General features: G+C 49.0%; 1 protein-coding gene across 3 annotated transcripts in view; it reads right to left on the bottom strand.

The window, feature by feature from the left end:
• SLC39A3 (solute carrier family 39 member 3) overlaps positions 1–7,248 on the bottom strand; it is a 26,100-nt gene extending 18,852 nt beyond the window's left edge. For 2 of the 3 annotated variants that reach the window (XM_075353276.1, XM_075353280.1), the window contains exons 1-3: positions 6,962–7,248; positions 6,653–6,741; positions 609–882 (exon numbers count right to left, since the gene is read on the bottom strand). In XM_075353276.1, the coding sequence (XP_075209391.1) occupies positions 609–815 (207 nt within the window). In that variant the 5' untranslated portion in view covers positions 816–882; positions 6,653–6,741; positions 6,962–7,248. The remainder of the gene's footprint in view (positions 1–608; positions 883–6,652; positions 6,742–6,961) is intronic. The other variant, XM_075353289.1, reaches the window with a different exon arrangement.
• Positions 7,249–14,307: the final 7,059 nt, after the last annotated feature.

Below are 14,307 nucleotides of genomic sequence, written 5' to 3'. Positions count from 1 at the left end.
TTTTATTACAGGTTGGAAAAAAAAAAAAAAAAAAGACCTAGGTCAATCTAATTCAACCTTCCATTATATATTTGGTCATGAAATCATTTAAAAATCGACAATGTTGTATGTGTACTGAATTACTTAAATGAGAAAGAAAAAAAAATGTAAGTTTGGCACCACCATAGGTGTACTGATCTGTAGAATTATGGTTACAAGTCATGTTTACCACACAATGAATGCCATAAAACAAAACTCAAAAAATATTCAGATCAATAGGAGGCGGATGTGCAGTACCCACACGCGGCCACTATCAGAAAATATAGCAGTTCCGGAAATGAGCATTTCCGGCCACAAGCTGCTGCCACCTGCATTAAGAACAGCCGATTGACTGGAGTGCCGGATGTTGGGCCCCGGCAGATCAGACCTTGACGACCTATCCTAAAGATGGGCCATCAATGTAAAAGTAGTGGACAACACCTTTAAGAAAGCAGTCAGAGAACTATAGCAATAATATGACAGGAACGGAAAAACTCGTCAGACAGAAACTTATAGAAGTGCGGACATATTGCAATAAAACCTAGCTGTGCTAGTCCTTAACAGATTAGTTAATCAGAATAACTAGATACCTTTTCTCTCACTGTAGGTAGAAGTGCATTGAAGCAAGTAGCCAAAAATACACCTCCAGCAAAAGAATTGCACAAGGCAAGGATCCGCTGAGAGCGAGAAGCCTTTTGACAGTCCGTGTCAATAATCTTCACAGGCAGTAGAGAACCCAACATCATCAACACAAACACTGCCAACAAGCACAGCAGCTTGGCCACCACGAGATTCATTTTGATGGCTGATGTCTTGGTAACGGCTGGAGGGAAAACCACCAATGTCAGGCTTGGATGATAACGCCTTCAAAATACAAAAGGAGATGAAAACTTGCTGTCATGTTGCTTCACATAACTATAATGAAAACAAAAAGTATCAAAATAAATAGAACACATGAGCAAGTGAAGGAAATACCTAATTACTTACCGGTAATGTGTTTTTCAGAGCCCATGACAGCACTGCGGAGAGAGGGTATCCGCCCTTCAAGGACAGGAAACCTACTAAATAAAAGGGCGGTAACTCTCCCACGCATCAGTTGGATTAGAGCCCGGGAGGACCTCCAGATAGACTATGGTCACCGTGTCCATTATATTATATATATATACACATAGGTGTATCAGGTTTTTTTTCTTTGTTTTTAATATATATTTTAGATTATATAAAACACACACTTCTTAGGGAGGGACCACAGCCTGAAGAGCCCTTCTGCCAAAAGTGAGATCAGAAGAAGAAGATCGATCAAGCCGGTAGGGTTTATAAAAAGGTAGAGGGTGAAGACCATGTCACCGCCTTACAGATGCGTTGAACAGAGACATCGGACTTCTCCGCCCACAAGGTTGCCATGGCTCTTGTGGAATGAGCCTTCAACCCCTCTGGGACCGATCTTTCTTGTGAATGTCATCCGAGTGGGTGCTGGTGTGGCGCTCCCTCTGGTGGCCAGGAATGGTAATGAAGCTGAAGTCTGAACCTGTGACCCAGACAGGTGTTGGAGTTAATTGGAAATCCAGGAAATCCTACTGCAAATCAGCCTAGTGTATCTAGGAGAGCATTTTCTGCCTGGCGGCCGCCTGTGGTACTGCTTCCTGCCTGCTTCTGAAGATGTCTGGGAGTTTTCCCTTCAATTTCTCCCATTTCTTCTGTGCCTAAATCTACTCCAGATAAGTTTACTTGTTTCTATGCTTAATTGGTGAAATTGCACTAAGTCTGTGTGCGCACGTGTGCTTTTTTTCATGCTTTTACGCTGTGTATTGCACCGCAGCGTAAAAGCATGCGTCCTGCGTCCCCAGCACAATCTATTAAGATTGTGCATAATTCATCCACATGTTGCGTTTTAGAACGCAGCGATTTGGCTGCAGAAATATTTTGCCAAAACACTGAGTCATAAAAAGCAACATGACACTTGTTTTGTGCATTTCGGATACCTTTCCCACTATGAAAGTGGGAAAAGATAAATAAAAACCTATCCAGTCTCCAAGACTCCGTGGCCTCTAGGTATTTTATCAAGCAACTTTGGACATCTGGGGTATGTACCTTTTCCTCCTTCTGATTCCTGGGACTATTGCAGAAGGAAAAACCACTTCTTGAGATCTGTAGAACATTGATGCCACTTTTGGGAGATATGCCGCATCTAGTCTTAAAATGACCCTATCCTCTAAAACCTGAGTAAAAGGAGGATCTGCCGACAGTCTGGATATCACTTACCCCACAGGCAGATGTTAATGCCACTAACAGGATGGTTTTAAGTGAAAAAAGCTTAATTGGTGCCGATGCACCCAGTTAAAAAGGGAGGCTCGGTCAGGGCCGATAGTACCAGATTAAGATCCCAAGGAGGCACCCTAGGTCTAACTATAGGTGTTGCTCTAGAACGGGTCCTGATAAACCGAGACACCCAGCGGTCATGTACCAAATCATAATTATGCAACGCCCCTAGTGCTGACACCTGGACTTTTAGGGTGCTAGTGGAAAGCCCCAAGTCTACCCCCCTCTGCAGGAACTCTAAGATGGAGCCAAAGGGAACCTCAATCACTCAGCTGGACCCCTGGAGTAGACAAGACTCTATTCCAGGTTCTGGCATAGATATTGGTGGCTACCGGTTTTTCTCCAATTAAGTCAAGACTAGATTAGGAAAAACCCTTTACTCTCTAGTAATGACCTCGCAAATTCCATGCAGTTAGATGAAGGTTGGAAACTTTAGGATGCCTGACTAGTCCCTGCGAGAAGAGATCCAGGATGTTCAGAAGCACCCACGGGTCAGAGATGGACATCCTTTTTAGTCAGAAAACTATGGTCTTTTGGGCCAGAAGGGACTTATGAGGATGACCCTTGCTCAATCTTCCTCAGGACAGTTGGAATTAGCAACACTGGAGGGAAGGCATATGCTAGACTAAAGTCCCATCTGACCAGGAAGGAGTCCACTGCATGGGGATACTCTTTGGAATTTAGAGAACAGAATCGTTTTACCTTCCGGTTCTGCTTGTTGGCGAACAAGTCTCACTGACCCCATAAGTTACCTATTTGGGTAAAACACTGATAGGCTCAGAACCCATTCCCCCGGTCTTAGCCGATTGCAGCTTAAAACAAAAAAACAAAACAAAAATAAAACCTGCTCTGCAGTTTTCCGCTCCTTTGATGTGTAGGGCCGTTAGCGACTAAAGGTGTTGCTCTGCCACTTGAAATATACGGACAGTCGTCTCTAACAGGGTTCTGGAGAGAGTTCCCCCTTGGTGGTTGATGTAGGCCACGGTTACTGAATTGTCAGAGAGAATACGCACATGGCACCCTACTAATTAGGGTAGAAAGCCTAACACTGCGTGTTCTACTGCCATCAGTTTTTTTAGGCTCGAGGAAGCCGGTTTCTCCATTTCCGACCACTCCCCTTAAACTAGATGGTCAGCAGATGAGCCCCCCAACCACTGGGGCTTGTGTCTGTAGTAACAATCTATGAAATTGAATACTTCCAGGCTACCCCAACTTCTCTTGTTCATCGCTATTACACCAGGATCCGGCCTGATGTGCCTGGCACCGTCCACCATTTGGGATATATATAGGTCTAGGTGAGCTGATTCCATTCTTACCATGGCATTAATGCTGGCATTGTACAAGCACTCCATGTATAATCAGCAGTGACCGTTACAGCTCTCTGCTCCGCCAATGAACGAAAGAGAGCGGCTACAGAAAGAGGAGAAAATTAACTTCTATCCTAGCAGGACATCCAGACACAATTTTAATACTATTTACCTGCAGATAAGTGGCATTTTGTTTAAAAAAAAAACAAACAAAAAAAACAAAAACAAAACACCACACACCTTTCTTAACATTTTATCTTTTTATGGGACAACACTGAAGATATGACACTTTGATACAATGTACAGTAGTACAGCTATGTGCGCACGCTGCTTTTTTTGCGGCGTTTTTGGTCTCAAAACCGCATGCATTTCCTTCCTCAGCAAAGTTTGAGATTTAATTTTTGTTGTCCGCACATTGCACTTTTTTGGCTGCGTTTTTGTCGTGACCACAGAGATGCAGCATGTCAATTCTTTCTGCATTTTTCACCCATGCAATGCATTGGAAAAAAAAGGCAACAAGAAATGCATGCGGTTTTTCGTTGCGTTTCTCAGGTGGATGCGTTTCTGCCTTTTTTGTTAGAGCCATAAACGCTGTATCTTTGTGGTCAGAAAAAAAACCACAGCGTGCACACAAAGCCTTACAGTGTAAATATGGTGCGAGCTCTAAATAACACAGCCATTAATGTCTAAATCACTGGCAAGAAAACCAAGTAAACAAAATTGTGCCCAAAGTGAGGATGTCCCACAGATGCTCAATAGGGTTTAAATCTGGAGACACGCTTGGCCAGTCCAGCACCTTTACCCTTACCCTTTCTTTAGCAAGGCAGTGGTCATGTCTTGGAGATGTTTGGGATCGTTATGTTAAAATACTGCTCTGTGGCCCAGTTTCCAAAGGGAGAGGATCCTGCTCTGCTTCAGTATGTGCTGGCATTCATGGTTCCTTCAATGAACTGTAGCTTCCCACCGCTGGCAGCACTCATGCAGCCCCAAACCATGACACTCCCACCACCATGCTTGACTGTAGGCTTTGTACACTTGTCTTTGTACACCTCACCTGGTTTCCAACATACACGCTTGACACCATCTGAACCAAATACGTTTATCATTGTCTCATCAGACCATAGGACATTGTTGCAGTAGTCTCATTGTGCATCATCTTTACTAGAGGCTTCCTTCTGGGACGACAGCCATGCAGACCAATTTGATGCAGTGTATGGTCTGAGCACTGACAGAATGAAGTCCCCACCCCAGTAACCTTTCCAGCAATCTTGGTAGCACTCATAAGTATTTTCTGAAAACAAGACCTCTGGATATGACGCTGAGCACGTGCACTTTGATCAACTTTCTTTGGTCAACTCTGGTGAGTCCTGTTCTGAGTGGAACCTGTCTCGGCAAACTGCTGTCTTGACCACCATGCTGCAGCTCAGGTTCAGGGTGTTGGCAATCTTCTTATAGCCTAGGCCATCTTTATGTAGAGTGACAATTCTTTTCAGATCCTCAGAGAATTCTTAGCCATGAGGAGCCATGTTGAATTTCCAGTGACCAGTATGATAAAGTTTGTGAGTGATAACACTTGTCGCGGGCGGAGGGGACGCGCTCACTACGCTCGAGTCCGGGGACTTCTGCTGCTGCTCGGTGGTGGCTCGAGCGGTGGGCCGGACCCGGGGACTCGAGCAGCGCTCCTCGCCCACGAGTGAAAAGGGGGTGGTTTGTTTGGGGAGATAGTTCGTGACACCACCCATGGGTCGTGGTGATGATGGCACCACCACTGCTGGTGACGGGGATCCCGAGAGCGATGGTAGGGAGCAGCTATACTGTTGTCCCCTCCGTGGGTAGGGGTTGGTGATCCCGGAGCCCGGTGGTGATACGGGGAGGCTGGATAGCTGGGGTGCAGGGTTGCAGGGGCAGCGCGGTGCGGTGCCGGATGGCACTGTTGTACTCAGGCACAAATTCACAAAGTCTCTGGTAAACCAAATGGCCGGATGGACGGGTCCCACGGCCGGATGGACGGGTCCCGCAGCCGGCTGCAGTGTCTTTGCTCTCCCCGGACAGGTGATGGTGGCTGTCTTTCCTTGCACCTGTGTAGAATGTGTTGACGCCGATGGTTTCCCAACGGTAGTCCGCTCACCAGCGTATAGGTACCGAAGGAGCCCGTTTTTCTTGCAGGCGCTAGCCCTTGGATCTCTAGCCTGTGGCGGTGGCTGTGTATCCTCACGGTGTGGACTGTTGCCTTCTGTCGGGTCTTGGGTGTTAGGAAACCCCTGGGGTTCCGGTCACTCTCGGATTTGACCTTTGTCGGCGGCTCCCAGCCTAGTCGGGGTCCGATGGCCCTGCCTGTGTGCTTAGCTTCACTCCGCTCCCCAGCTTGGTACCGGCGGGCCACCGCCCGACCCCGGTCCTACGGTTCCGCAGAGGTCCACTAACTCCTGCAGACGGCCACCACCGTCTGCCGACCTTGCTGACAGTGCCTGGGCTCCAACTCAGACACTAGCAGTTTCTCTTCCTCACACTTCCAACTCCAAACTCAATCTCCTGCTTTTTCCCGCCTCCAGGCCTGTGAACTCCTCGATGGGCGGGGCCAACGGCCTGGCTCCGCCCCAGCTAGTGTGGACATCAGACCCTGGAGGGAGGCAACAAGGATTTTTGTTTGACTGGTGTAACTGTCCAGGGAAGGGGGTGTGTGTGGTGTTATGTCTGTGACTACCTGGCTAGTCCAGGGCGTCACACACTAATGTAACACGCCTGCTCCCTATTCACAACTGAGACCTTGTAACACTAATGAGTCACATGAAATCGGGGAGGGGAAATGGCTAATTGGGCACAATGTGACCATTTTCACTTAGGGGTGTACATACTTTTGTTTCCAGCAGTTTAGACATTAATGGCTGTGATATTTAGAGGACACCAGATTTACAGTTATACAAGCCGTATACTGACTACTTTATATTGTATCACAGTGTGATATCTTCATGAAAAGTTATATTTACAAAAGTGAGGGGTGTACTCACTTTTATGCCATTTCTTCAGAGGTGCACAACCCCTTTAAACATGGTGGCTCTTCGCTTTGGCCAGTGACTGTAGCGGTCACAGGTCCGTCCTGGACAGGAAATGAAGCAAGGAAACCCAGCATTAGGAGTGGCAGCGGGGACAGTGTCTATAGAAGTACACCAGGTGTGGAGCATCCCTGGACATGCACCATACAAGTGTGCATGCTGGTACCACACACTCACAATGGAGGACCATGCCACGGAAGGGCACGTCTACTGTTAGTGACGTCACTGGGCACCATGCGGCCATACTCCCATGTCATACTGTACCTGTGGTAATGGCGGCCTCCTCGCTGCAGGGGACATTATTCGGTCACATGGCGCATCCAACCGGCAGCTCCGATGTTTCCAGGAACCAAGCTCCGGTGTGCGAGTGCTCGGCGACGGACACGCCCTCTGAATGTCTCTCCTCACCGATTGGCTACAGGTGATGTAACACGTTTTCTGTTGATCAGTCAGGAATGCTTGTCATTGGATGTGGGATTATCCTACCTCCTAATGGGTAAAGGACCTTAGAGACGTCACGATCACGTGACCAGCCGCCGGTATGGGAGGGGCCCGCGTAGTAGTATGGCGCCTGCAATAATCACGTGATCAGTATGCATAAGAGCGATCAGGCTGTGACTAGAGCGATAAGACAGACGAGCACTGTACGCAGGATTTGTACAGGTCATGACCACTGCAGGGATTTAGGTAGGCACTATGCATGAGCCTATGGGTAACGGCTAAATCCCAGCTGACGGGGGGACCTCAGCCATGTGACCAGAAGGGGCGGGGCCTCCGCCAGCATCCCTCATACCAGGAGAATACATTATTCTTGTACACCCAAGTGGGCATGGAGTTGATTATAATAGAAGCAGGGAGAGTAAGACCCCCACATCCCACATGGGGGGTGCTGAGAGGTCGAAGCCCCCCATTACATGAGTATAGTGGACGGGAGCAAACATCCCCACGCCCACTAACTCTGTCACGCCCAAGGACCTTCTAGTCACTGGGATTTAGCCACAACCATAAGCTATGGACTGTGTGGGATTTCTACGCATGCGCACTGTGCCGTCTGCACATACCGGCGCCCCAGCAGTTTCTTTATTTATTTTTTTTAGTGGCATTAATAAACCATGACAGAGGCCATTCTGATTCTATGCATGCCTGGAGCTGCACTATGACAGGCTGCTAGATACAGCCAGCACAAGTCTGGAGAGGTTTCCCCCGCTTCAAGAAATATCATTGACAACATATTTTTATGTATAAACGGGGCAAAAAAAATCCCTATTTCTAATTATTGTCCAGTAATTTCTGGATGGTTGGCAGCCAGCGCTAGTCAAGGGAAATATGGAAAAATGAACGGGGCCCGATAACAAAAGTTTTAATAGTTCCCTCCCCTCTGAAAGAAAAAACTGTCCTGGTAAACAGAGGTGTGCCGCCCCCGTGCCAGCAGCCGTGCCGCCCCCGTGCCAGCAGCCGTGCCGCCCCCGTACCCACAGCCGTGCCGCCCCCGTGCCAGCAGCCGTGCCGCCCCCGTGCCAGCAGCCGTGCCGCCCCCGTGCCAGCAGCCGTGCCGCCCCCGTGCCAGCAGCCGTGCTGCTCGGATCCGGATCTGCGGTATGGCTCGAGTGACTCTACCGGACCCTGGGGTAGCGCGTACACTTCGAATAAAAAGGGGATGTATTTGTACGGGTGTTGTGGAAATCTGTCTGTGACTCCGCTCACGGTGTGTGGTGAGGTGTAGCACCACCACTGCTGTTGTGGGACTCCCAGGGGCAATGGGCTGGCAGCTGGATGTTAACCCCTCCGTGGGCAGGGATGTATGGCCCGGGGCCCAATGTCTCTGTGCAGGGGATGGTAACGGCAGGGGCCGGCGCACCTGGTCAGACCGGGAATGTTACTCACAGTTGAATAAATCACACAAGTCCTTTGGTAAACCAAGGTGATGGTGGCCGGCTGCCGCAGACGGGTATATCTGGTCCCACACCCGGTCCGGTGGTCAATGCTCCTTTTCCTCTGCACTTTGTGTTTTCTGTGGTGGACTTCCCGGTGTGTAACGCAGGAGTCCGCTCCCGGTCCTTTGGTTGGGAGCCGTGCCCGTAAGACGCTGACCCGTAGGATCTACCGGGCCCTGGCAGATACCCTATCCCTCTCGGTGGGTGGTTGCCTACTTTTCGGGACTTAGGTTGGGACAGGACCTAAAATCCTGCCCTTAATTGGTTAATTAGCTAGGCCGTTGGTGCCGGTCCTGGCTTCAGGGTCCAAGTACCCCCTTTTGTGCACGGTTTCCGGGTCGGTTCTCCGGTGTCGGTACCGGCGGGCTACATCCCTGGCCCGGTCCAGCTCGGATCTCCGGCAGCCATCTCCCTGTCTCCTGCTGGCGCTGACCACTGTCTGCCACCTAGCCAATGTGTCAGGGCTCCGACCCTGATATCTGTCAGCTTCACCTCCAAACTCCAACTCCTCTATACTCCAAACTCTGACCTAGACTGGACTGACTGTCGTCTCGCCCCGGGCTCTCCAGACCCCTAGGTGGGCGTTTCCCTTCCGCCTGGTTCCGCCCACTGGTGTGTCTGTCCTTCCCTGAGGGGTGACTAGGATTTTGTCGGCTGGTTTAATCCTGTGTGGGAGCGGTGTTATGCGGGGGCCTAATCTGTGTGACTACCTGGTTTTGCCTGGGCGTCACCGAGTCATATCTTTCAACTTTTACTAAAAGGCCTCTTTCACACGTCAGTGACTCTGGAACGTATGTACTAGTTTTTATAAGGCCTGTTTCACACGTGATAAAAATGCATATGTCCCTCCATGTGCCGTGATTCACAGCATACATGGGTTGTCCATGTGCAATCTGTGATCTGTACTCCGTGATTGCACATGGAGATAACTCACCTGTCCTGTTCCTGCTGTCCGTGGTGCTGAAGTCTCTGGCTCTGCTGCATCTGGCCTCCGCTGTCTCTCACCTCTGCAGCTACTTCTGGGTCGGCAATGGCTGCATACATGAATATGCATACCAGTAATGAGCCGGCCAGGAAGAAGCAGAGAGCAGCTGCCGAACACAGCATTGCTGGAGAAGGTGAGTTGAAAATGCTTTTTATTTTCAATGTCCGTGTTTTTCTGGTACGTGTTTCACGGATCACACCATAGTGTGGTCTGTTGGACATGTCTCCATGCAGCAATCACGAATACGCGTGTATGCCGCACGGAGACACAGTCAGGAAAAATCACTGATGTGTGCGCAGACCCATTGATTATAATGGGTCTGCGTATGTCAGTGATTCTGGTACATATAAAAACTAGCACATACATACCAGAATCACTAATGTGTGAAACAGGCCTAAGTACCAGAATTACGGACATACGCAGACCCATTATAATCAATAGGTATGCATACACATCAGTGATTTTTCACTGACTGTGTCATTGTGCGGCGTACATGCGTGTCCATGTGCTCCGCACGGAGACATGTCCGTTTTTTTCTGGCATCACTGATGTTCCACGGACCACACTATGGTGTGATCCATGAAACACGTGCCAGAAAAAAACGTACATTGAAAATAAAAAGCATTTTAACTCACCTTCTCCAGCGCTGTTTGTCTTGGGCCTCTGCTGGCTGCTGCTTCGGAGCCGGCTAATTACTGGCATGCATATTCATCCATGCAGGCACAGCCGACCCGGTAGTAGCTGCAACTGGGGCGGAAACACAGCAGAGCCGAAGAGTTCAGCACCACGGACAGCAGGAGCAGGAACAGGTGAGTTTAAAGGGAACCAAACATCAGGATTTTCATGTATAAGGTGCAGCCAGTGCAGTACTGGCACTATCAGGCACAGGCTGTACATACCATTAGGGTGCAGCTCCGGTGTTTAGGGAGTGAAATCCAACTTTATAAAGTTTGAAAATTCGTGCACTTTTTGATTGACGTGTGCACCTCTCTCCTAATGTCCGGGCGGGTTATGGACGTTTATCCCCGCCCTCCCCGCCCCCTGTTCCTCCCTCTCACTGGCCGTATGTAAATTTCTCTCTTCAGAAACATGGCGCCGGGGTTGGCGCCTGCGCATAGCGCTTATCTCTGCAGGTAATCGCGTCCTCTCATCAGCTGTTCTGCAGTCCTGTTGTGACCACGCGCGCTCCCGCGGTCACAACGGGTTCTGGAGAAGCGAGGGCGCATGCGCCGCCCTCTCCTGCAAAATACTAAGTACAGTGGGCTTCAGAAACATGGTGCCGGAGATAAGCGCTATGCGCAGGCGCCAACCCCGGCGCCATGTTTCTGAAGAGAGAAATTTACATACGGCCAGTGAGAGGGAGGAACAGGGGGCGGGGGGGCGGGGATAAACGTCCATAACCCGCCCGGACATTAGGAGAGAGGTGCACACGTCAATCAAAAAGTGCACGAATTTTCAAACTTTATAAAGTTGGATTTCACTGACTAAACACCGGAGCTGCACCCTAATGGTATGTACACACTGTGCCTCATAGTGCCAGTGCTGCACTGGCTGCACCTTATACATGAAAATCCTGATGTTTGGTTCCCTTTAACTCCATGTGCAATAACGTATTACGGAGTACGGTTCACGCATTGCACATGGACATCCCACGTGTGTCGTGAATCATGGCACACGGAGGGACATATGCTTTTTTAACACGTCAGTGAAAAATGTCTGTGTTTTTCACTGATGTGTGAAACAGGCCTAAGGCTGGAAACACATCTATGCGAGTAAAATCGGTCCGACTGGGCTGAAAAATACTCGGCTGATTTTAGTTCATGTTAGATCCGAGTGCAACGCAAGTGAGATGCTATTTCTGAATAAATTAATGATTTTGCTCGCGTGTGCGACGCGTGTGTGTCGCGTTAGAGATGCATGTTTCCTGCAACATCTTAATAAAAACGATTACACATGTGTCAGTTAATTTACCTTTGGGAATGTGATGTCACATTCATCTGTTGAATATTTAATGAGCAAAGTTCCTGCCACACTCGCAAATGTGAACACTGGTGCGCGTGTGTGATCCTTCTTTTAACCCGCTTCCTTAGGGAATCATTGTGAAAAATGGTGTGAGAAGCTTGCAAAAAAGCAGCATGCTGCGATTTTTTTCTCAGTCCGATTTGGACTGAGAAAAAAATCGCAAATGCGAGCTGAATCATTCACTAACATGTGTCCGATTCTAATGCGAGATTTTCTCGCATTGCCCTACTGCGAGAAACTCGCAAGTGAGAAGCTGCCTTAACAGAAAGAAAGGTATGTGATTGCTGATGAGTGAGCACTACCATGCTCGGGTGCTCAGTACTCGTAACAAGCAGTGATGAGCGAGCACTACCAGACTCAGGTGCTTAGTACTCGTAACAAGTAATGATGAGCGGGCTCTACCATGCTCAGGTGCTTAGTACTCGCAACAAGTAGTGATGAACGAGCTCTACCTTGCTCAGATGCTCAATACTCATAATGAGTAGTGATGAGTGAGCACTGCCATGCTCGGGTGCTCTGTACTTGCAACAAGTAGTGATGAGTGAGCACTACAATGCTCGGGTGCTCAGTACTCATAACAACTAGTGCTCAGCTCAGGTGTTTGGAACTTGTAATAAGTAGTGATGAGCGAACAATACCATGCTCAGGTGCTCGGTACGTGTAACAAGTAGTGATGAGTGAGCACTACGTTGCTCGGGTGCTCAGTACTCGTAACTAGAGATGAGTGAGCACTACCATGCTCAGATGCTCGGTACTCATAACAACTAGTAATGAGTAAGCACTACCGTGCTCGGGTGCTCAGTACTCGAAACAAGTAGTGATGAGTGAGCACTACCATGCTCGAGTGCTCTGTCCTCATAATAAGTAGTGATGAGCAAGCACTACGATGCTCAGGTGCTCAGTAGTTGTAACAACTAGTGCTCAGCTCAGGTGTTTGGAACTTGTAATAAGTAGTGATGAGGGAACATTACCATGCTCAGGTGCTCGGTATGCGTAACAAGTAGTGATGAGGGAGCACTACCATGCTCTGGTGCTCAGTACTCGTAACTAGTGATGAGTGAGTACTATCATGCTCAGATGCTCGGTAATCATAACAACTAGTATTGAGCGAGCACTACCATGCTTGGGTACTCTGCACTCATAACACGTAGTGATGACTGAGTGAGCACTGCTATGCTCTGGTGCTCAGTACTCCTAACAAGTAGTGATGAGTGAGCACTGCTATGCTCTGGTGCTCAGTACTCCTAACAAGTAGTGCTCATCTCGGGTGCTCAGTACTCATAACAAGTAGTGATGAGTGAGCACTACCATGCTCTGGTGCTGAGTCAGTACTTGTGACGAGTAGTAAAGATTGAGCACTACCATGCTCGGGTGCTTAGTATTCGTAACGAGTAGTCGTAAGTGAGCAGTACCAAATTCGGGTGTTCCGAACTTGTAACAAGTAGTGATGAGCAAGCACTACCATGTTCGGGTGTTCAGTACTTGTGATGAGTAGTGATGACTGAGCACTACTATGCTCGGGTGCTCGGTACTTGTAACAAGTAGTGATGAGTGAGCACTACAATGCTTGGATGCTCAGTACTCGTAACTAGTGATGAGTGAGCACTACTATGTTCAGGTGCTCAGTACTTGTAACTAGTAATGAGCGAGCACTACCATGCACAGTACTCGTAACAACTAGTGATGAGTGAGCACTACCATGCTCAGGTGTGAGGTACTCGTAATGAGTAGTGATGAGCGAGCACTACTATGCTCGGTACTTGTAACGAGCAGTGATAATCATGCACTACTATGCTCCGGTGCTCGGTATTCGTAACAAGCAGTGATGAGTGAGCACTACTATGCTTGGAACTTGTAACAACTAGTGATGAGTGAGCACTACCATGTTTGGCTGAGCAGCAATTGTAACGAGTAGTGATTAGCGAGTACTACTATTCTCCGGTGCTCGATACTCGTAACGAGTAATAATGAGGGAGCATTATCACGCTCGGTTGCTCAGTATTTGTAATGACTAGTGATGACTGAGCCCTATTGTAGCACCCCATGGGGCAGGCGGGTAACCTACATGTCATCGAGCCGTTTCGGGTCGGGTCAGGCGTTGTCACAGGGTGGCCTTGTCCGGTTCCGTTGCCTCGAGGCATACAGTAATTGGTGGGGGAGTGGGACATTTGGGAACATTTGTTGTGAAGCTACCTGTGGTACGCGGCCAGGGAATAGCCGCCGCTGTCAGGTTCCTCGCCGGGTCAGGAGTTATGGCAGCTAGGATGGTGTCGCTCCCCACAGGCGGAGCGTGCCCCGGGTGGATGATGAGGGTTTTAATGTCCATTGGCGCCTAAGCGCTGGGTGGCAGCGCCAGTAAGGACGAGCCTACACAGTCTCTGTGGGTTCAGGGTGTAGTTTACTCACAACTTTAGCTGCCAGCCCGGTTACACTGGTCACTGCTGTGATGGGCTCCGGTCAATCCCAGACCCGGTAAGGGTTCACCACTGGTATTTTGAGAGAGAAGGAGTGAAAGTTCTATTTCTAGGGTGTCCCCTCCGCAGTTAGGTACCCTGGCTGAGCTCCCGGTGCAAGGCCTGGGCCAGTAAAGTCCCAAGTTTTTCAGAGATGTCTTGCCAGAACTATGGTCTTGATGAGTCTGTTTTTGATGTGCTTGTGTGGCGCCTATT

The sequence above is a fragment of the Anomaloglossus baeobatrachus genome, chromosome 1 (assembly GCF_048569485.1).
Source record: "Anomaloglossus baeobatrachus isolate aAnoBae1 chromosome 1, aAnoBae1.hap1, whole genome shotgun sequence".
Taxonomy (NCBI): domain Eukaryota; kingdom Metazoa; phylum Chordata; class Amphibia; order Anura; family Aromobatidae; genus Anomaloglossus; species Anomaloglossus baeobatrachus.
Note: the sequence above shows the minus strand (reverse complement) of the source record. Positions and strands in the feature narration are given on the sequence as shown.